We start from the raw sequence: 24,568 nt of genomic DNA, 5'->3' as shown, positions 1-24,568 counted from the left end.
ATGGGCCAATTCGCGACGTCATTTTCTGTAGGACAGGGGGCCAGGCTACTAATTAAAGGCGCCGCGCCCTGGCCCGGTCCGGGGCCTCTCCCTCTGCATCCATGCATGTGAAGTCGGGGACACCTCACGTAGCAGTGGCAGTAGCAGTCGAAGCAGATGGAGATGCATGGTCGAGCGAAAGGGAACATTCCATCCACACCAAATTAGTTTCAAGTAGGGTTGGCATATGGTGTACACACCCACTTTATCCAGCTATATTCTAGTTCTAGGGAAAGTAATGAGGTCTGAGCATTATTTCTCCATTAATTCCAATGATTCCAGTGTTCAAGTTGTAGTAGGTAAATAATTAGAAAAACATACTAGTGTACGTGCATATATAGGCAGATATCTACACAAGCAACATAGGAATTCATTCGTTTCAAAAAAAATACGTAGAAATACATGGCACTCCCTCCGTTCTAATTTATAGGTCGTTTTAATTTTTCTAGATACACGAATTTTATTATTCATATAGATATAATCATATATCTAGGTGCATAGAAAAACTATGTACCTAACTAGAATAGCTAAAACAACTTACAATTTGGGACAAAGGTGGTGATAATGAAGGACTAACATTATATATATAACCATTCTCTAGTGCGTATTGGTTTCAAAAAAAATATTGAAGAGCTTGCTTAATTAAGCCATTGACCAGAAGCTAGCGCCATGTAATAACTAGACATAAGTTAATCTGGCATAAAAAATTCGCCATGAAAAGTAGAAGTACTGTTATACATGCATCCACCTGCAGGTCCATTGGAGAGTGCCATTGACCATGAGCAAATCTGGGACAAATGAGCAGAGTATATATACATACTCTCTAGCTACAAGATGATGTAGATATAAATTTAACTACTGATGAATCCAGCAGGAGAAAACCCTAGCTAGCTGGTTGATCACTTCATCTCTGCCTTCCTGGTAGTGCCGACCTGCGAGAGGTGACTTCAGATAGTCTGAAAAAAGTGAGAACCTGAATTTAGATCGATCAGACTCCAGGTCAAGTCAAGTCAAGTCACTCTATATGCTGAAGGATAAAAGATAGGAAATGGTCCTCCATGTGCACAAGTATGAACAACGCAAAAACACGCGTCTTTCCTTTCTGATATACTACACGCCTCGATTTTATAGAGGATTCCAATTGAAAGGAACATAAGGCATTACTTATGTATGCACTGCATTTTCAATCCACTAATGTGTCATGTGTGTCATGTGTGTGCTAGCTAAGCTTTCAGCTATGAGCATGTGGGGAAGGGGAACTGACAAGTCAAAGCTAGCCGGGGCAAGTGGAAATGTAATAGAAAAGTAATAAAAAGGTATGTACAGAGAAAATAACTTTTATACAACTTCCCTACTAGAATCTAAACTTGGGAGTATCACATGTATACATGTATATATGCTCTGTACTTGTACACATGTGCTTTAGTCTGCCAACTACTCTAGTACTTGTGCACTACAGTTTAATTATGTCCTTGAAAAAGATTTTAATCCATTGAGTCCCCTCACAAGTGTACTAGCAGACATGAATACTTCATATATGTATGTATATGTGTCGCAGCTAGCATGCATGAAGTGCCAATTGCTCCTGCAACGTACTACGTACACACCACTATGCTATAGCTCTTGCCGTGCATTTTCTCCATGAAATCAATTATAAGGTAGGCATGCATCCAGCTATACATATGCAAAAACCAGGGAAATTACTGCCTAGCTACTGATGGTATATGAATATCGATTTTATATTGTAAACCTGGGTAGTAATGCACAAACAGATTTTTGTATCTTGCCAACATATACTTTCATTAAAAAATAAAGGTAACATAAATTGCAAAGATACTTATGCAAAAAAAAGGGTATGCAAAAAAATCATGAAGTGGTTCAATATATCAAATTAAAGTTGAGGTTAGCTACTAAGGACATATATATAGCAAATATTTGTTAGTAGAAGCAAAGCGCACAAATTTAATTATGCAACTTCAGCTAAATGGAATCTCGGCCGAAATATATGCCATGAATAAAACTAAAACAACATGATTATGAAACTAGTATATACCATGCATATTGGCATCATCATGGTGTTCCATGCCTCACACCATGGGGCACCATATCGTCCAGTAGCCCGGCCTTCTCAACTGAAATGGCCGGAGGCACCGACGATGGAGTTGATGGCGACTGCGCCATGGACACCCTCGAGCTGTAGCTAGCCTGCCGCAGCTCGTCGCCGTCGTTAACATGCTGATGAAAAGATGTAGTCGCCGCCGAGCTAACGACGGCTTCTGAGGACAGGGAGCTCTGTGGTGGGTGCAACGGCGGCAAGCTGTAGAGCTGCCGCGCTGGGATGAACGACGACGATGAAGACATTTGCTCCGCTAGTGCCACGGCCGCCGCGCTGTGGTAGCGCGCCGTGGCTGCGCCTCCGCCGCCGCCGCCGCCGCCGCGTTGGAATGGACCAATGTGGTGGCAGTGCTGGCCCTCGTAGGTGGTGATGACCACGGAGGGATCGGTGGAGGACCGCTCCACGCGCTTCTTCACCGTGCATTTGCTGTTGGTGCATCTGTAGTAACTCCTGCTCAAGAAATTTAGCCCAATTTGATTCGACTCTCTTGTGTTAGTTATAATTAATTGCATGCCGTGATGCAAAAAAAATACATATGTTCATGTATGCGTTAAAAGTATTATGTAGATTTCTTCTTAACTTCATATTCTTGGTAAAATTAAAAGTCATGGTAGTATAGAGCGAACTAGCAAAACCACAAACAGCAGGGGGGTCATTTTAGCATGAACAATATATGAGTGATTTACCTGTTGACAGAAGAATTGAAACACAAGCAATGCAGTATCATTTGGATGAGAGCGAGGACAAGAGTGAAATCTAAGGTAACGCCTTGTTCTTTTGACTGATAAGCTATGACATAAAGTACTGTTGGTTGATTTATTATGAGAGAAAAACACCGCTGAATGGCTGACAGCGATGATATGCGTATATACGTATGTGTGCACATAAAATTAGCTAGACAATGCAAGATATGTAGCTAATAAAGTACCAGTGTAGTGTAGCACACTCAAGTTAGTCTATAAAGCTGGCAATGCAAATCAACCTTGGGAAAGGGCTGTTCTTGACAGCTTTCTGGCCATACTTCCTCCATCTGTAGCCGTCCTCGAGGTGATCGATCTCGCTCTTTGTCATGAACGCGAACCGCGGCTGTCGCGGCCGCTTCTGCCCCTTCTTCGCCGTCGCCGCCGCCGGCTTCCTACCCCTGCGTATGCAAATCCAAGTCCAAGTAGCTGTATCAGAAAACTTTTGTGTTTGTTTTCGTCAAAAAGAAAAACTAAAAATGCTAATGAAAGAGTACTCCTTCTATAAAGCATGTCATGTACTGGCGGCAGTTCATAGTGATAGTGGCCAGATCTATGAGCAGCTATGACAGGAACAGTATGTTTGGATCCATCCATGCCTGCAAGCAGTTAATGCTGCGTAGGCTGGAGTGCAAGATTTAATGCGCACTGAACATGGCAAAGGTAGGTAAGACAAGGAAATTGGTCGGCCGATCACGGCAGGACCGACCAGGACCAGGGCGGCGGACGACGTGACCACGCCGGCCGCACCCCCGGCCCACCGGACGCCGCTCGCCGCCAACGTTGCTGACGATAATATGCAGATCAGCGAGAAAAATGGTAGCGGGCATGGAGAAACACACACAGCCACCCGTCCACCCCGCCCACCCATCCATCCATCCATCCATCACTGCTAGAATACATAGACACATACTCCGTCCGTAGACATACATGATACATGTATGTACACTTTTCCCTTTTCTTCGATGAACAACTTTATGTCCATTAGTGTTTGACCACATGCAACTTTGAAATGAATCCGTTTGGATCTACTTGACACCAAGATCATGCACAAGCACAAACTGCATCCGAGCAAAACAAATAAATACCCGTGCATATGCATACGAACACGTAAACAGTACACGGAAATACCGGTCGTCTACAGATAATCTACGGAAATGCAGCATATGTTAAAAAAAAGGGGGAGTAGATAGACGAGAAGAAAAAAAAACAAAGGAAACCGCGTGAAACTTGGAACAATCCGCGCACGCAAATCGCGGATCTGCGTGGACATGCCGCCGGTATTTGACGAGATTGCCCCTCCCGTCCCGGGCGCGGCGCGCGCGGTGCACGTAGTAGAAACGGAAACGCGTTGGGGAGCCTCGCTCGCTTTCGTGCGGTGGTGCTCCGAAATTACAGCCCTGCCACTCACCGGAGAGCTAAGCGCCGGCCAAGTGCCGGCGTATGCTACCTTTAGGGGCAGAAGCTACCGCGCATGCATGCACTTACGCTGCCTCGGCGGCCGGCGCCGCCTTCCGATCGTCGTCGTCGTTGCCCGGCGCGGCGCCGTCGCCGTCCCCGCTCGAGCTCGACGACGCGCCGGCGTCGCCCGACCGGGCGGGCGCCGGGTCCTCCGACGGCTCTATGGACAGCAGCTGCGACGACGACGGCAGCGGTGCTGCTGGGTCGGGCAGATCCAGCACCGGGAGCTCCCCGCTGGCTAGAAGGCCGCCCGGCCAGCCGAGCTCCGCGAACACGGACGAGTACTCCGTGAAGGCGTCGGCGGCGCCGCCACCGAATGGCCAGTCGGCGCCGACGTCCTCCGATCTGTCGCCGGCGGCGCCGGCCATGGGAAGCTAGCACCGATGCGATCTCTTAGCTCCGTAGCTTGCTAGCTGCGCGGCGCGTCGCGCGATCGAGCGAGTACTCTCTTTGTCACTTGTGTGTCACTGGCTTGGATAGCAAGAAGCTCGCTACGCTAGAGGTCTGCGAGCGAGGGTTTGCTTTGCTTGTGCTCGCGTGCCTTTGTAGCGGCGTGCTGCTGGGTCTGGGGACTGGGGAGTGGTGGATTTTTAGTGTGGTGGGGCTGCCGCGTTGTTTTATTCGGGTCGGGCGCGGGGTAGCGTAATTAATTTTAATTAACGAGGCGTCGCTGTCGAGATTTTTATCGGTGTTCGGGGCAGACGCGTCGGAGCGCTAGGCTAGGTATTTTTGGAACTTTCTCGCGGTCACGGTCGCGTCTTCAGTGGGTGAGGGGCAAAAGTGACATTTACAGTCGGAGAACTCTTCCAATGGAAGGAAGGCTGTGCGGCGCAGTTAGAGCTAGAATATTCATTTTTTAGCAGGGAAGATAATAAGAAAAGGAAAAAAAAGGAAAAAGATATAGTATTGTTTATTTATTGTGTGAAAATTTGGGTTGTTTCAAGTCAACCCTTCTAAACTCTAGTCACCGTGTTTTTTTATTCGTTGAGGCCTTATTTAGTTTCTAAAAAGTACTCAAATTTTTTTTAAGATTTCTCATCACATCGAATCTTACAGCAATTATATGAAGTATTAAATATAGACAAAAATAAAAACTAATTACATAGATTGCCTGTAATTTGTGAGACAAATCTTTTAAATTTATTTAGTTCATAATTGGACAATTTTTATCAAATACAAATGAAAGTGCTACAGTATTTGAAAGCAAAAAATTTTGACAACTGAACATGAAATGGTAGAAGTAAACTTTAACTACTTTATTTCAAAAACATTTTGTAACGAAAGAGTGGTTTTAGAGGGTGGTTTTGTTCTTTTTTATTTATTTATGTTAAATCTTTAAAAAATTATAATAAATTATAGAAAAATCGTAACATGAATAATCCAATTCTGTTGGACTTCTGATGAGTAGATCTACACAATGAATATATAATATGATATACTTTAGTATAAAATTTTTGTTGTAGCTTCAAATCTATGTTTTTCTATAATTAATAAGAATAATTCATATACGTAGTGTAACATCCCAAAAATTCACATTCAAAAATCACTCGTATTAAAAATTATTTTCAAAATATATTTCAAAAACTATAAAATAATTTGAGCTCTATAGTATCTCCATCTAATCCATCCATATTTTTCGCGCACAAATAACAGCGAGTACCAACAAGCTTACATGCAAGAAAACATAGCAGTGCACCTACATGAATATATACCTCATGCATGCATGCAGGACGAGCATGCACCGTCCATTTGCATGCATCTGCATGCAAATTAGGCACCGACCATGCGCTACAGTAGCATTTTTAATGGCACGCAGCTGAGCGCTTTGGCCTATAAAAAGCCAGCCTCGGGTGCTCACTCTCACCACCCGAGAAACACGTTCACTCACTCGCTCACTCGCTCTCACTTCGCGTATACCGTATACGGCCATACGCACAAGCCGAGCTCGACTGTCGTCACAAGACGAGGTGAGCAGCTCATGAGCATCTCCTTGCTCTTCTCTGTCTTTCTGTAGTATTTTCCTGTATTTTTCCTTGTATTTGTTTGTACCGATTCACTGCCAAGAACTCCACGAATAGAACCATGACATACAGAAGAGCTCTAATGACCCCTGCTAATTTCTCTCTAACCATGCATACGTGGGCCATAAGCATTAACTTCACCAAATCGTACATGCATGCATGCACTACCAGCCAAGCAAATGCCCACGTGAAGCATCCATTCCTTAATCATCGTTAGCCTTTTTCGCATGATTAAATTCCGGCCATTTCACAAATACCACATGGTAACTCTGATTTTAATAATTATTTTTCCTAAATTCATCTAAAACCATGATCCACCTCCCATATTAATTTCATGATTTTTAGAGCTCATTTGAATTTATGTGATTATTTATCTGTGCTTGTTGTCTGTGTCGGTCGTCGCGTATTTTAGCTGACGGAGTGAACGAGCCGGAAAACGAGAACGTTGGAGACGAGTACCGCGAGTTTGACGCCGAGGACCCGGACTGTCAGCAAGAGTTTGCTGAGGACGCCGACGGAGTCAAGTCCAACCGATTCCCTTTGATGCATATTGATCCTATTTTTAAACACAACCCGTAGAAGCCGTTTTAAATATTGCATGTACAATATATGTACGAAGTATTTTCGCTGCTTAGTTAAAACCTGTTGAACAGCCATCCTTAAATTGATATTACCTGGTAATTGTCTTGTTCAAACCTAGAAACAAATAATATGCTATGATAGAAATATTATTATTTAGTATGCTCAGGACTTGTTACTCATCCTAGATACTCATCGCTATATTTTTCAAATATAATGATTTTAAAAGTAAAAGGTGTGAGTGGTGAAAATAAATTGTGGGTATTGAGAAAGGGTTAATGAACAAGTTATAGATGTGATTATTATGGAGATAGAGCGGATGAGATCTCTTTTGGGATGCCCTGGCTTAGCAGCCAAGTTCCCGGAACATAGGCTACGTGGTACGGGAACGTGGTACGCGGTACGATATTCTCATAAACTATGGAACGTAGGGGGTATATAGCTTTGTCTCGTTCCTTTAAGTTGCGGAACGCGTTCCACTTTCTAAAGGAACGTGTTTGGGACGTAGTGGTTGGCTCAGGTAGTTTTACATGTTGTTTTGAATCAAATGAGTTCGATTCCTAGCGTGATATAGTTTACTATTGTATTTTTGTTTCATTTAGGGCTGTCCAACTCCAACCTTAAGGCTCATTGCAGGTCTAGGCCAATGAGTCAATCACCATCTAGATTTTTCGCCGACCGCTCACGGACGGGCACGGCGCAGTATGCACACACACCACGAAGTTCCATAGTCGCTTGAGACTGACGTTGCTATGATTGCTCCTATATATGATTCGTGTTCCATCGCATTTGGGAACGATGTTCCATGATGTTCCCGTTCCACGTTTCGGGACGAAGTTCCCGGAACGGGGAACGTGCTCATGTTCCCGTACCCCGGCTGCTAAGTGCCCTGGTGTTGTGGCTTATACCTTGCGGGGTTAAGCGTGAAGATATCCGCCTTGTCTCGATTAAGGACTGAGTTGATGATTCATCTTGCCTAACTCATTTATCGTACAACCACTCGCCTTGCATAGGAAAGACTTAGTCTAAATCCCTCTAGTTAGTATGGCAATCACCTGGAGGCAGGTGTGCAACGGGACACTAAGTGATGTATGTGAAATTGTGAAAATATATGAAAAGAGCTTTGTGAATTATTGTGGTATCATGAGATGTGGCCTTAGTGTTCCCGTGGTGAGCGCCATTACTTAGCTATGGAGGGTAATGACTTTGATGGATCTGTGCTTGCACGACGGTGTAAGTTATGGTATCCTACTTGTGGGAAAAGTGCACAACCTCTGCAGAGTGTAAATCTATCTGGATAGCCGTGTCCGCGGTCTCGGACGGGTTATGGTTTGGTTTCAACAACTAGATGGGTTGGGATGAGTGAAAACATGAGAGAGTGTGATTTTGGAAATAAATGGTTGACTGCCATTGTGTTGTGGGAACAAGGGTTCAACAACACTTAAAATTGTGATCAAACCCCCATTTTCAGAAATACTATCATATGTGGAAAAGAGGTCTTTTACAACAGTATTTGTGAAATAAAACCTTGCATGTGTAAAAAGATAGCTTTATGCAAATGAAACTAAGCCTCATCCTTGATTTATCCATATGCATATATATTGTTATCCCCTTCCGTAGGGTAAGGTTGGATTTGCTGAGTACTTTGTACTCACCCTTACTTTATTAAACAGAGAAAGATCCGGACTTCGATCCAGAAGTGGCGTTCGAGTAAGGTCGTGTCTGCACCCAACTAAGCCTGTGGCATTGGGACTCGTCAGATGTTCGATGGCGATATCGTTTGTTTCTGGGTCCTTTGGACCTATGTTGTATTTTGGTGTCTTATTATTATAGCGTGCATTCCTTGTCCACGTTTACCGAGACTACTGCGCTGAAACTTATCTGATGTAATAAATGTGTTACTAGCCTCCTGGGACTAGTATTGTATTACATTTGAGTTCCTGGTTTACCAGGGGCTCTTCACGTAGTTCCTACAATTCAATTGTGGTAAAATTTTTATGGTGGGCTCATTATTGTATGCTTGAACTATGGTAAAAATTTTGTACCCACTGGATCACGTATAACTTAGTTATAGATTTATTTAGCTTTATTCTTGTTGAATCTATGCTTTATCTATAACTAAGTTATACGTAATCCAGTGAGCATGAAATTTTTACCATAGTTCAAGCATACAATGTTGAGCACACCATAAAAATTTTACCATAATTGGACCATAGAAACTACCTATAAGAATAATTGCATAAAAACATAGATTTAAAGCTATAGCAAAAACTTTTTATTAAAGTATACCATATTATATATTTACTGTGTAGATCTACTCATCAAGAGTCCAACAAAATTGAATTTTTTATTTTATGATTTTTGAAAGATTTAGCAGAAATAAATAAAAAAGAAAAAAGACAAAACTACCATCTAAAACCACTCGAGGGGGTTATTTGACCGATTTTGAAAGTTCAGAGGGTAGAATATCCGGTTTTATAGTTTGGAGGATGAAGTATTCCACCCTAGATAGTTTGGGGGTTATGTAGACTTTTTTCTTTCATAAAAGTATACATATACCACTTTTGATAAATATTTTTATAAAAATAAGGAGTCAAAGTTAGACTTCGAAGACCATGTCATTATCCTAAACGACTTTTTTTATAAGTATGGAAGGAATATAAACATTCATACATATACGTACCTTCACCCTTATAAACTCAGAAACCTGCTCCTATGAGCGCTTCGTAGGATTGAAGTTGAGCTGATAGATTTTTGATTGACGAAGTCACCACTCACCACTTATGTCTCACTATCAATGAATACGTCGCTACTATTAAAAGAATAGAATGTTGTGATATTTTGGATTAATACATGACTTGATCAAATTTAAAATGAATTAATTACTACTTTCTCTATTCTAAATTATAAATCATTTTCTAAAGACATTGCTATTGTTATGCACTTAGATACAGTTATGTTTAGGTGCATAATAGAAAACAATATAAGTAAGAAAACTAAAACGTTTTATAATTTAAAATGGAAAAAGTGTAAAGTGGAATGACTCTTATTTGGGATAACGGCAGCAATAAAACTAAACGCCATATATTTGAAGATGGCGGCTTAATAAATTTTGTTTAGCAAGGTAGAGTTTGGATCGGATATGTTTAAGGCCCTGTTTAGTTTCCCACCCAAAATTTTTTTATCCATCCCATCGAATCTTTGGACACATGCATGGAACATTAAATGTACATAAAAAAGTAAACCAATTACACAGTTTGGTTAAAAATCGCGAGACGAATCTTTTAAGCCTAGTTACTTCATGATTAGCCTTAAGTGCTACAGTAACCCACATATGCTAATGAAAGATTAATTATACTTAATAGATTTGTCTTGCAGTTTCTTGACGAGTTATGTAATTTGTTTTTTTATTAGTTTCTAAAAACCCCTTCCGACATTCTTCTGACATATCCGATTTGACATAAAAAAAATTTCATCTCCAATCTAAACAAACCCTAGATGCATGCGTATCCATGCTTTTAATTTGACCAAGTCGCTTACGCGAGGTTGGACAAAATTAATAAATAAGCTACGGAGTATACGTAGTGCAGATTTTTATAATTCACCATCCGTTAGCTGTACTCCTTGGTCCATATACTGTGGGTGAATTGAAAGGTTCATTATGGCCCACAGCGGGCTTTCAGCTGTAAACACGTCGTCTGGCTTCATACACCAAGACCTTGTTTATTTGGCAACATTTTGTATGGTAGTATTTTCATTTATATTTGATAAATATTATTCAATTATGAATTAACTAGGTTTAAAAAATTTATCTTATAAATTACAGGTAAATTATTTAATTAGTTTATAATTAGTTTTAATTTTTACTATATTTAATGCTACATGCATGTACCGTAAAATTCGATGTGACGGAGAATCTTGAAAAAAAAAATATTGTTTGGGTGAACTAAACAGGGCTTAAGTTTACTCTCAGTACACACGGGCTAATCTGGTGCTACATGAAGTGATGAGTGAAGCACCTTTTATAACACAACAGCTACGTCTCGGTCGGTCCACCTGTGTCTTCTATTCTTGCGCAAGGATATGCTGAATCTGGTCAATGGTGATGCTAATTTTCCAGGGTAGTAATATATTTTTTCCCCTCCTGGGTCCGCCGAGACGAACTGTTGTATAATGTTGATGATGGATCTTCTCCCCACAAGATTGTTCGAAAAAAATATCTCGGCGCATAATCTGGCCCTGTTTAGTTCTCAAAAATTTTCTTTTTATCCATCATATCAAAACTTTAGACATATATATATAATAAAAAATTTCTAATTACATAGTTTGCATGTAATTTACGAGATGAATCTTCTAAACCTAATTGATCTATAATTAAACACTAACTGTTAAATAAAACAAAAAACTACAGTAGCTAAATTCAAATAATTTCACGAACTAAACAAGGCCTATGTATTGGGGGAATGCAATGTGGTTCAGTGTCGAAGTCTCGTGTAGACAGTTTCCTCATTTTCGGCCTCAGTTTGCAATACTTGTCATTTTCGGATACGAAATAGGGCGTGAATCGATGCTCTCTTACCTCAGTTTGCAATTTACTTGTCATTTTCTGATAAGAACATATACATATATAATCTCTCCAACGAATAGGGCGTGAATCGATGGTCTCTTACCTCAGTTTGCAACTTAATTGTCATTTTCGGATAAGAACATATGGGTCTTGTTCAGTTCCAAAATTTTTTAGGTATTTTAATAATATTTGTCTAATTCTGGACTACTTAGACTCAAAAAATTCATCTCACGATTTATAGATAATTGTGCAATTAGTTTTTGTATTCGACTATATTTAATGCTTCATCCATGTGTCGCAAGATTTGATGTGACGGGAATATTAAAACGTTTTTATTTGATAATATTTGTCTAATCATGGACTAACTAGGCTAAAAAAATTCATCTTGCGATTTATAGGTAAACTGTGCAATTAGTTTTTGTTTTCGTAATGCTTCATCCATGTGCCGCAAGATTCGATGTGACGGGGAATCTTAATTTTTTTTTGTTTTTGGGGTGAACTAAACAAAGTCACGGTTTGTCCTTCACCAGTATTTTTCTCTCACAACAAATCAGCGATACTTTGTGCCATGTCTTTTTAGTCACGCGAACAATACTTAGTCTCTCCAAAGAATTGGAGCGTGAATCGAGCATCTCGAAAAGTTTCTAATGCCTCATTTGGTTGGCCTTTTGGTTGTCTTTGTTAAATTTTATTGTTCGTTACATCGAATGCTTCGACACATACATAGAATGTTAAATATAGATTATTATAAAACTAAAAATATAGCTAGAGAGTAATTTGTGAGACGAATCTTTTGAACCTAATTTGTTCCTGATTGGACACTAATTATCAAATAAAACAAAAATACTATAGTATCTGTTAAACTTTAACAACCCCAACCAAACACTTCCTAAGAATTTCTTCCAAAACCATTGAGTTTTCCAACTCGCCAAAAAATATTAGAAAAAAATAAGATCATCTCCAATAGTTTCTAATATTATTCTAAAATATAAAAGACAATTTTACATCAAGAATCTTATACTATATCTAAATTATCCTAATCACTTTTATATATTCTTTTTCTCTTTTATATTTGCATTAGAAACTCTTTTTTTACTCTTTATTCTTTCTTCGCCCTTCTGCCATTAGATTAAACCCAAGGATACGAGTGTTTTGATCTACGCAGGAGAAGATACGTGTGACCTAGAGTCCGTGTATCTTTACACAAAAGGGGTTTTTTCTAAGTGCCAAAAGATTAGAATGCGGGTATAGAATTTGCTGGAGATGGATTTTTTTCATTCTTCCTAAAAATTATGGATTGGAAAGAATTATTGGGTACTCTTGGATATGCTCTCCACCAAGCATCTTTTAAGTTTAACTACTCTTTAAGGGTCCACCGACCATCTTTTAAGTTTAACTGTAAGTATCCTTGCGCAAATTATGAAATATGGTCCATTTAAATTAGCATGACCATTGACCAAAGTCTAAAACTGTTTTGAAATATTTAAATTAACATGACCATTGACCAAATTGTTTTGGCCAAAATCTTAAATTAGCGTCCACCAACCAGATCAATTATTTTTTTAATTATGGTCAATTTTAGAATAATTATTAGCTTTGTTCCAATTCAAATTATTTTAAATTTAATCAGATTTATAGAAAAAATTATCAACGTTTATCTCACGCCAAATAAATATTGATATCTTTTTATCATCTTGACAAATTTAAGATAGTTTTATTTATATAAACTAAAGAGGGTCCATGAAGACCCTTAGCTTACGGGTACCCTTTGCATCCTACCAGACTACCAGTGACATAACTTTAAAAACAAGCCGGCAAAAACTTCACTACAACATTTCTTAGGCCTGGTTTAGTTCGCAAAAATTTTCGTTTTTGGCTACCGTAACACTTTCATTTTTATTCGACAAACATTGTCGAATCACGGAGTAACTAGGCTCAAAAGATTTATCGCACAAAATACAGATAAACTGTACAATTAGTTTTTATTTTTATCTATATTTAATACTCCATGTATGCGACTAAAGATTCGATGTGACGATGAATCTTGAAAATTTTTGTGAACTAAACAAGGCCTTAGAAGGGAAAAAACGTACAACTTGGGGGGAGTAAACACCAGCCACTAGCTTTGCCCTCGGTAAATCGGTCGGTGGCCCAAATATAAAGCCACAACGGCGCAACGGGCTACCCATAGCTTTCGTGTCTCCCCCCTATCCCACATCTTATCTACTCTAAATATACCACGCATTCTTATTTAAGTGAAGTCAATTCTATCCTTGATCCTATCTAATCACCCGCGTATATCCCTTTCTTCTCACCTTAGAGATCGTGATCTCGAGCACGACGAAGAGATCACGCATTCACGCTACACGATCCCACCAATCACCTTCCCCACAGATGGTGGAGAATCTGGTAACGTCACAAAAGCACTAGCGCCACCCCCCGTACTTTCCCGCCCTTTTTGTTACGAAAGACCAACCCAGGACGCTCCAGGAGGCAATGGACTAATTACAAACAACACTGCACGTCACCAGATCACCAGCGAGCCAAATGATCGATGGTGTTCCTGCAATCCTGCCTCAGCATTTATTAGCGGATACACACAACAAAACCAGATTCGGGCAAGGTAATGAACAGCGCTGCGAATATTACAACAGATGAATTATATACCATGCATAGTCGACGGTGACCAGCATTTATCGATGCCTACCTCATCTTGCCTGATTTTGTCTACACAAAACTGAGGTGACCAGCGCTTCCTGCTAAGGGGCTGAGGCAAATTCATGTTGTCACCAATTGTTCCTTGATCCTGAGGGTTGACAGAAATATAGGCGAAAGAACCTGATATCCACCTGTCTAGGGAAGGATGACAGGGCTGATATCCCAGATATCCTTGGCGTACTCATGAATCGTCCTATCGCTGCTGAACTTGGATGAACCAGCTGTGTTGAGGATAGACATCCTTGTCCATAACTGCAGGTTATATATTAGTAGAAAGAAATGACAACAAATATCCACGGATGGGCAACAACATAAAAACATAGTTACTGCACTTGACATAGCAAAATGTAAATGATTGGAGACATCCTAAGTATGCAGGAAAGGAGGGCCTGGCAGAGCACTGTTTTTTTAATCGTCCAGAACAAAAAAATCAGAATCCTTATTAAGGTACCGGTAACTGGCATGAGAAATCATTAGATTATTTACATTTCTAATTGTTTCCTTGAACTATTCTTGGGATCTATACTAAAGACATTATGGAGCAATGATCTAGCTAGTTCGTGAAAGCTTGCTCTCAGTACAGGCTTAGCAATACAGCATAACATGCAGCAGCGTTCTTTGAGTGCTCCTATGATTTAGCAAGGACACGCTATAATTATACAATGAGCTGTATGAGCCTTCAGAATATAAGAAGTCTGCATAACCATCATGTGCAGGGAATACAGAAAATAAACAGCAGCAAGAAGAGAACTTACTTTCTGATCACGGTACGCTTTATCAACTTTTTCTTGGCACTCAATGTAACTGGGGAAGTCCTTGCCAACAAGGAAATAATCTGCACGTCCATAACCTTCATTTCCTTCCAAAGAACCCATCAACTCATCATAGTTGTAAGTCCCAAAGACACCACTGCGGACAAATTCCTTAACCTCCTCAAATCTTGGGTCAGGCACAAACTACAGTTGGAGAACAAAGTGATACGATTATCAATTTGATTGATGCACACTATAGGTAGACAGAGATATCTTTACTAGCTTGACAGAAGGCAACAGTGTACAACAAGTGAAGTACCTTTCCCTCAGCTCTCTCTTTCCGCAAACCAGCAATTTCATGAGCCTCTGCACCAAAAAGGAAAAAGTTTTCCTCTCCAACCTCCTCTCTGATTTCCACATTTGCACCATCTAAAGTTCCAATAAGAATGCAACCGTTCATTGCAAACTTCATGTTACTGGTCCCACTAGCTTCCATTCCAGCAGTACTGAACAGATAATGTGAGGTTAACAAAAGCACATATCCTATTGACACAAAAAAAACAGTGGCAGCTACATTATTACCTGATATGCTGTGACAATTCACTGGCAGGAATTAGCGCCTCGGCAACACTAACATTATAGTCTGGAACAAATACGACCTGGACAACAAACAAAAATCCTCAAAAGTTTTAATAGTCAATTCTATGATCATTGGTTATCTGATTTAGGGAGTGTGTACAGTTCAAGAGCTTTACAAGCATGAACATACCAATAGGTGTTACTTTTTGGTATCAGCAAGATAATTAGTTGAAGCCATATTGCCATTACCAGAAGATGGAAATTAAATATGGCAAGTGATATTAAGAAGAGACAAAATTACCTTCAACAAATCCCCAACGTCTGAATCATGGTTTACAGTAGCTGCGACATCTGTAATAAATTTAACAATCCTTTTTGCCTGTATATATGTGGCAAATGCTTTCCCACCGAATATGCATACCCTTGGAACAAAGCTCTTTGCTCTTTCTTCTGCACTCATTTCTTTCATCTTCTTGTAGCGGTAGACAATTCCAAGGATATTTAGCAGCTGCCGCTTATATTCATGTATCCTTTTCACCTAAGGGATCCAGGTGAGAAATCCCAAGTCAATCAAAAAATGGCATATGTTTTCTGATAAGAATGAGCAAATCTATAAGAAACTAGCTATTTTTTCATTGTAAGTTCAGTCTTCAACTAATGGCTCGAACCCCTACAACCACATCATGAACTTTACCGCCAGTCCATATGGCTGCCCTGGTGTAGTGATGTTCTGTTACAAGATATACCTGCACATCAAACATTGCATCTGGACTGACAATATATCCTGTCTTCTCCCTTATAAGAGAAACGACCTTCATTTTGTTAGCCCTTTTAGCAGCGCGCCACTCTGAATGCAGATCTTCATTATCAGCAAACTGTTACAGGATGAACTGATGTTACTATAAAAATAAAGCATAGGTATCAAGGAAACCTAAAGAGTAAAATGTAAGTTAGTGAAAAATTGAAGAAATAGACTACCGGACTGGAAATACCTTCTTCAGTTCTGCAAGTTTGTCTGTATTAAGCACCCAGTCATCAGAACCAATCCACTTTGAAATTAATGCACTTAATTCAGGATTACAAAACCGGATCCAACGCCTGGGAGTCACTCCATTTGTTTTATTCTGGAATTTAGTTGGCCACATCTGCCAAAGAAACAGAGCAGATGATGAATCGCATTTTCCCAAATCATTATAAGAAAAATGGAGACCTGAGATTCAGATTCTCGTATTAATACCTCATAAAAGCTGTTGAACACATCCTGTTTCACAATTTCACTGTGAATTTCAGCTACACCATTTACTGAATGCCCACCAACAACACAGAGGTTTGCCATCCGGACAACTCTTGGTAACTTAGGATCAGACTTTACAAATGGATCTAACTCATCCTCAGAACCCTCTTCTTCTGCCTCTACTTCTTCAGGTTCAAGTTTTTCCTCCTCTATCTCAGATAGAACTTCTGCCTCCTCTTCTTCCAACTCAGTTTTCTCCTCATCCTCAGCAATAGTCTCCAATGATTTAACAAGTAACTTTTGCTTTGACTTAGCAGGAGATTCCTTTTTGTCTTTAGGTTTAACAAACAGTTGGGAAATAGAAGCTGGAAGGTCAACATTATCCAGAATCCTCATTTCTTTCAACTTCTTTTTTAAAAGTCCAGTATCTGTGGTTCCATACTTTGAGACTATGTCGTTTATCAGCTGTTTCAATCAAGGATAGAGAAAAGTGTAAGTCAGCTCATAGAGCAAGAAGTAAATTGCATAAGCACTTTCTGCACATCTAATACCTCCTCATCAATTGTTTCTATGATCTCAACATGTCGAGGTAAAAGTTTCTGCATTATGTCCAAGCTCCACTTCTCTAGAGCTTCAGGAAGCACTGTATGGTTAGTGTATGCCACGGTTCTGGAAATGATTAGGAAATTAGCATGGATTGTATGACAAATGAGGAAAGAAAATAAGTAAATTATAGCAGGAAGAACATTGCATAAATTATATTATGATCTTAATTTCAATGTAGATGTTTGGCACAGCAAATACCTTTCTGTAATACTCCATGCCTCACTCCAGCTTAATCCCTTAACATCTATCAGTATTCTCATTAACTCGGGAATGCATAGTGTTGGATGAGTGTCATTCATCTGCACTGCAACTTTGGAGGGGAAGTCCTCCCAGTTGAGAGACTCACCAGCTCTACTCTCAAAACGACCAATGATGTCCTGTAGTGAGGCTGAACACAATGTATACTGTTGCTTCAAGCGGAGAACTTTCCCCTCTAGTGATTCATCCCCAGGATACAATATGTGGCATATCTAGCATGGTGAGAAAGCAGTAAATCAGACATAAATTAGGAATAATAACCCCTGTAAGTAATATCAAGTCACAACTGTGTATATTAGAACAACATATGAATTATATAAACTAAAAATAAAATATAAAGTTACCAAAAATGCAAGGACGAGTCTAATAACCCAAGTATAAAGACAGAAAACATAGGTTATCGAGTATTGGAATCAGGAATCATATATTTGCCAAGTGTTTTGGATTTATGCAGATGAGCAATACCAATAGATTCAGTCTTAAACCTTTTCAGCGTTTAGATGAGCTTCATATGCCTTGGTATGATCGCCAGAATTAAAAGCTGCCAAGTCGAAATCTTGTGCTGGTACAGTTGTTGACCAAAGACGCAGATTATTAGTAGTTCTAGTTTTGTAGCCAGGAATAGGGACATCATGTGCCACGGCCTTGATATTTTCTCCTCCAATCCAGTGCTTCCTACCATCAGTGCCTTCGACCACTTTACCATAGAATTTTACGGGATAAGAGACATCATTTCTTACAACCTCCCAAGGATACCCCATCTGCAAAATATAAATGGGGGCACGATTGGCATAAGAAGGTAATAGGCATATCTTTAATAGTTGCCTAGTAGCAAAATAAGAAGGCATCTTGGTACCTCAAGCCAGTTCTCGGCAATCTCCTCCTGACCATCCTTTGTTATGATCTGCTTAAAGAGGCCATATTTATAGCGAAGTCCATATCCCCATGCTGGATAATTTAATGTTGCCAAAGAATCCAAAAAACAAGAAGCCAGGCGGCCTAAACCACCATTGCCCAGGGCAGCATCTGGTTCCTGTTTCATAGCAAGTAGAGCATCATCCAAACCTTAGGATTTCTAACTTCAGAGTAGTTTAGACATCATAAAGTTTTATAGCCGAAATTTCATAGATTAACCCATGGTGAAAGCTACATGAAGAATACAAACTAAATAATAGAAAATGAGAATTGATTATAAAATGTTTTTTTTCTTAGGTATCTGGAATAATGAAAGCGTGTGGCAAAGTTTTGGTACGAAAAACCAACTCTCTTAAAGAAACCATACCTGGCTAGCAACATCCTCTAGGTTTTGTCCAAGTTGTTTTAATGCTTCTGCATATTCACCAGTTATCTCTAGATTGCCAATAGCATTTGTGAGAGCCCTTCCCTAATCATAGAAAACAACAATTACCAATTAACATCAGGACACTATTAGCAAAATATGAATAGTGAGGTTTGAGAAGAAGGTCGTGTCACCTGTAAAAACTCCATGGACAGGTAATATGCTTGTTTTACATTCATTTTGTTGTAATAATCATATGTCGCATTCCAGTTTATCAGCAGCGCATCAAGGACACTTTTAGCAGTTGCATGGTAAGCCTTCAGGGGAGAAAAGTGCTCTGGAGAGAACAAGGGAGTGAACTCTGCGTGGTGCTTGATGTTTGATGCAATGGCAGATGAGCCAATGGAGTTTAGCACACTTGGAAGCCCTGTATTGCAAGACATAATTTTAGGATCTTAAATTTTTACCTACATGGTATGTAATTTACATTCTCAACTAAAGGCCATCGAAGCAGTTATAATTGCATGAAAATCATTGCGCAGCCACCTGCATATGGCACAGACATTTCTTTTATACTGTTTATGGCACATACATTTCTATTACCTGCAGCAATATATGTATAGTTGAAATTTAAGGGCAAGGTGTCTCGTGCTTTATTTGCAGCTACACCAGCTAGTTATATCTACAGAGTATCACAGAATATTCTGCACCAACTGGTTGATCCTTTTCTTATGGTCTGATTCACTAGTCCTAGAACCACATCAGTGTCTCAAATACCTTCAGAAGAAAGGAAGCCTAATAGCCTAAATATATGGATACAATTCTGCTAGTTACCAATTTATCATATTCCACAATTCCACAAACAAATTAGAGTTCTCAATTCACCACAGAAACAATTCTTTGAACTTGCATTATACACATGGTGTTGGACTGTTCTGTGCAAGGCCGTTAGAACAGCCCCAGTTTTACTGAATTCTGAGAAAAATAATTTTGAGTTTATTTGCAAATTCGGCAAACGTATTAAAAAAAACTAAGATGGGCAATGCTCGCATACAACACCGCCACTGTCCCAGTTAAACCACCCGCATGGCCGCATCCGCAATTCACGAGCGTTCCACAACACGCTGCCCACCAGCGCACGCACCGCACGGCACAAGGATCACACGCCCGCATGGCATCATTCAACAGCGCTACGAACCGCATTGCTATCCAAACCCCACCGAAGGCGCCGGGACCAGCAGGGGGACGCACCCACGTACCTTCCGCGGGCGAGACGGGGCCCTGCACGTCCCGATCGCTCGCCACGCTGCGCGCCGAGACCCGCCGCTGCATCCGCCCTCGACCCCGACCCGGCACGACCCCACCTCCGCAACCGCCCGCGAGGAGAACACCGCCCACGCCGCCACCGCCAGAGGCGGAGGCGTGCGGGCGGGAGGCGGTGGCGAGCTGCAGCGGCGGCGAGGCGGTCGTCGCCATTGCTGCGCGTGCAGTGGAGTGTCTGTGTTTGCGCGATGCGTGCGATGCGATGAGTGATGACTAGTTCGGGGAGGCGGAGGAAATCGAGGGGGGCGCTTAAAATATCTCTATCCTCACACTATACTCTCCTCTCCGTTGCCGTGCCACCGCCGCTGTAAAGTGCGTGAAGTCTGAAGTGTCCGTGGCTCCGTGCGACGGTGGCCAGGGCACGTGCTGTGGCACTGGTCGGTGGGCCCACGTCAGCGCCCGATGGGCCGCGTGGTTCAGGTCAGTTTGTATCCTTCTCCCGCATTTCAACGGCTGAGAATCGTCCTCCTTTTCTGAAGCTACTTGTCACATTTTTCGACGGCCGTAAATGACTCACCGTCTTTTGTGAAAGCTTCTTCACCTAATAAAGCTCATTTCCCGCGTTTCCAAGATCATTTTGTTTGTATATGCTTTTGTTGTTTTCGTCTTCGAAGTCCTTTTTCGAGAGTATTTTGGCCTTTTTGTAGTCATTCTGTTTTCTGAACTTCATGCTGTATGGTAACGCGGACTGCGGACCAAATGAAAAGACAAACATTGTTGAGTTTGTTGCAATTTGCCTGTTCTCTAGCGATTCCTTGAGACTACGGTGAAACGATTTGAGTGACGGACACTGCACACTTAGTAGTAGGACCACCTCGTCGCACGATTCAGTTCATGGTGATGTTGGATTTTTTGGCCACTATCAGTTGAATTTTGTACATTGGATTGTACACATTCTCCACCCACTAAATCGATGTTCATCTATATCTATATGCATCATGTTCTTCTCTGATGAAACTTGAGTTGTGGGGTCGATGTCACAAGGGTCTTTGTAGACCCTTCGGCCTTGGAACAACTTTAACACTAGGGTGGCAAGAATGGCAAATAGCGATATTGTTGGAAGGAGAGGGTGTTTGGAGAGTGATCCCCAATTATGTAACCTAAATACGGTGATAGAATTACTATGGACAAGTTAATAGTTATGGAAGTTGAGTGTGACAACTGACAACCGATGAACCGATAATAGTTGCGTCATTGGAGTTGAGAAGGGAGATATAAGTGGCCAATGAGTGAGAAACGAAGCAAATTATATTGGGCATGGTGGTGGAAGCAAATTAGAGAGGGATGGTGGGTGGTGATCGACTCAAAAGGCTAGTTTGGAAAGTCAAATCCTGTTAGTATCTCATATTTTTTGTTGCATGAGTAACTCGTGAGAACGTTATTTGAATAAGCCATTTAGTTCTCTAAAGCAACTTTTCATCCATGGTTTGACCTCTCTTTGGTTCCAAATTAGGCCATAAGCTCTCAATGGAGCCGGGGGCATGTGCTGAGATTAGTGATGTCCTCATGGCAAAGGGAGGTAAGTCATAAAGATGAAGCAAATAAGGAAGGTTGATGCACATATATAAAATAGATTTGTGGTAGCTAGAGATAGAGACCTTCTGTGAAGGTGTATCTCATCTTCTTCGGCAGGGCACATGTTTCTAGATACCCACATCCAGTTATGGAGGCTCAAGTAGGGATATGGCATGCATGGTGTGGCTTCTCTGCTGACATGTTTGAGTCATAGCTCCTATTCACCGACCACTCCACATGCAAATCCTCTCCTCTGCAATGGCCTCGAGGGCGAGGATGCAGGCGATGACCCGAGCGTTCTGAGGCATTAGCTATCCAGGGACATGTCGTTCAGGCCCACATAACTGCCCTATAACTGCCCTTAGCATTGACGCTAGGCCTCGTGTCGACAATATCTCGTCAGCAGTCCACCGAGGGGTATGCCCACGATGGTAGATTGTTTGGCAGAGGTGCGCGTGATCAGGAATCAGATGGCAATACAAGCACTGAGACACAATATTTAGACGGTTTCAGGCCATCAATGTAACGTAAAATCCTATGTCCTATGTGTCGATGGATGTATTAAGGTATCAAGATCTATGGATGGATGCCGACTAGAGGACCCGTACCTCTTCTTATATACTTTGGAGGGATTGAGTTACAAGAAAAATATTCTAGTTAGTTATATGGTAGGTATCCTATTTGGATTACAATATCTATAAGAGTCCAAGTAAATCATATCTTCTAGAAGCGTTACGGTGCACACCGATCGGTGTCATGCATCATACATCTTGATCTTGTGGGCTAGACCACCTCCGATGGTGCGACCCATGTCTCACCTTGAGGTATCCCGAGTTATATCCCACACACCCCGTCCATCACTCAACCAAACACCGAGTAGAACACTCAGATGCGGCCGCTCGCAAAGAGCTTGTCGGCCACCACAATGACGATGTCAGCGCCCCTCCCCCCGCCACCTCCCGGCTCAGGAAAGGGAACTCAAACTAGCCACCCGAGTCTTCATTGTCGGAAGTCACGTCGTCCTCCATCCTATAAAGACAATGTTTCCTAGTGCACGGACACCCGATCTATTGTCTATGTCTAGCATGATTCTGTTGTTTGGTTTCTTTGCAGTTGAGTGTGTTTGGCATAGGGAGGTAAAAGGGAAGCGATCGAGACTCCCCACCATGACACTCGTGATCTCAACTCCTTTAGCGACCAGTGGTCTTTTCCCTCGGTCCACTTATTTGAGGGTCACTACTGAAGTGTAGCCTAGAAAACAGGGCCTCAAAGTGGGGAACCCTCAAACGAAATGTAAGGGTTTGTCTTGAGGGTTATTATTAGAGTTGCTCTAAGACAATCATAACAATCATTACAGTGACTATGGCCTTTCTATGGTGACTGTTAGCAACTTAGCAACCTTTTGTATTCTGTGTTTAAAAAGGCAGGCGGCAGGGCAAGAGTAAAAATGTAAAGCTGCAGTGCACTGCTCCCGAGCAAACATAAATAGAAGGACTATACTCTCTCCGTCTCAAAAGAATGCAATTATAAGTCGCGTGATAGTTAAAGTGGTTCACATTTAACTAAGTTTCTAGTAAATAATATTTACATCAGTGGCTCCATCAGTTTATTATGAGAATACATTTTGTAATTAATATAATAGCATTTATTTGATATCATAAATATTATAATTTTTAAGCTGAAAGCTGGTCAACCTTAAGATTTCTGTACTGGAATTGTATTTTTTTTTGAATGGATGGAGTATTAAAAAAAGATAATAGCAGCTTCATAGACGACAACCATTTCAGGCCCAGGCAAGCTCCCGAGCTAGGCCCCACCGGGCACCGGCCCAGGCTATGGACCAAGCATGCGAATTCGTAGCCCAGGCTCCAGGCCCACATGCACCTCAGCACCTGTACGAGAGTATCCCACCTCGCTCACATGAACCCAGCCCATGCACCGCGGGCTCACGTCCAGCCGCAGAGCACCGCGCCACCAGCGCCGTCACCGCCGGGTCAGTCACGCTCGCCGCCTCATCCCGCCGCATATAAGACCAAAATAAAAAAAAAGAAATGCATTGGTACTTGCAGGCCTAGTACTTGGTCGTCGCGGCGCGGCGTCACCGTCGTACGGAGCCGGAGCCTTGCCACAAGCCCACTCCCTCCGCCGCACAAGAGCAAGAAAAGTAAAACGCGGGTGCCCCGCGTAGTTGCGGAATCACGTCCCTGTTTGTAGCCATCTGGTGCCTGGTGCCACCACAGAATGTTCGTTTCCCGTAAATCGACGTGCTGCTTAGCTATGGCCTATGGGGGCCTATGGCTACTATCTATCACGGTCCATCTATCTATCACTACTAGGCCATCTCATGATTCGTGTTAGGTATAGGCCTTGTTTACTTTAAAAAAATTTACAAAAATTTTCAGATTCCTCGTCACATCGAATCTTTAGACACATGCATAAAGTATTAAATATAGACAAAAATAAAAACTAATTACACAGTTTGGTCGAAATTGACGAGACGAATCTTTTAAGCCTAGTTAGTCCATAATTGAACAATATTTATCAAATACAAACGAAAAAGCTACAGTGTCGATTTTGCAAAATATTTTGGAACTAAACAATGCCATACATACATGGTAGTATGTGTTAACGAGAGGTGAGACAGCCATTCGTTGTTGACGGAGAAGCTTAGCCGGTTAGCCCATTACTTAAACCGGGAAAATGGCACACATATATCGGCATCGGGTACAAAATCGGATCATCATCATCATCGAACCCCTAGCGCGATCAATGATTATTCGG

The 24,568-nt window shown here is 41.3% G+C and overlaps 2 protein-coding genes across 3 annotated transcripts; both read right to left on the bottom strand.

The window, feature by feature from the left end:
* LOC8086215 (probable WRKY transcription factor 48) lies at positions 702 to 4,953 on the bottom strand. Its single transcript, XM_002463811.2, has 4 exons — positions 4,384 to 4,953; positions 3,138 to 3,296; positions 2,093 to 2,605; positions 702 to 995 (listed from the first exon to the last, which is right to left on the bottom strand). Exons 1-3 carry the CDS (start codon positions 4,722 to 4,724, stop codon positions 2,110 to 2,112), a joined length of 996 nt encoding a protein of 331 aa, XP_002463856.1. The 5' UTR covers positions 4,725 to 4,953; the 3' UTR covers positions 702 to 995; positions 2,093 to 2,109.
* LOC110431626 (alpha-1,4 glucan phosphorylase L isozyme, chloroplastic/amyloplastic) lies at positions 14,026 to 20,561 on the bottom strand. 2 transcript variants are annotated; one of them, XM_021450809.1, is made up of 16 exons: positions 20,209 to 20,561; positions 19,144 to 19,376; positions 18,953 to 19,054; positions 18,527 to 18,703; positions 18,156 to 18,431; positions 17,611 to 17,882; positions 17,358 to 17,475; positions 16,810 to 17,271; positions 16,565 to 16,717; positions 16,319 to 16,447; positions 15,874 to 16,110; positions 15,576 to 15,652; positions 15,313 to 15,499; positions 14,997 to 15,197; positions 14,373 to 14,493; positions 14,026 to 14,290 (listed from the first exon to the last, which is right to left on the bottom strand). In XM_021450809.1, exons 1-15 carry the CDS (start codon positions 20,423 to 20,425, stop codon positions 14,377 to 14,379), a joined length of 2,958 nt encoding a protein of 985 aa, XP_021306484.1. In that variant the 5' UTR covers positions 20,426 to 20,561; the 3' UTR covers positions 14,026 to 14,290; positions 14,373 to 14,376. The 2 variants fall into 2 exon arrangements, with proteins under 2 accessions (XP_021306484.1, XP_021306483.1); XM_021450808.1 differs by having other exon boundaries at positions 14,026 to 14,493.

The sequence above is a fragment of the Sorghum bicolor genome, chromosome 1 (genome assembly GCF_000003195.3).
Source record: "Sorghum bicolor cultivar BTx623 chromosome 1, Sorghum_bicolor_NCBIv3, whole genome shotgun sequence".
In the NCBI taxonomy this organism is placed as follows: Eukaryota; Viridiplantae; Streptophyta; class Magnoliopsida; order Poales; family Poaceae; genus Sorghum; species Sorghum bicolor.
Note: the sequence above shows the minus strand (reverse complement) of the source record. Positions and strands in the feature narration are given on the sequence as shown.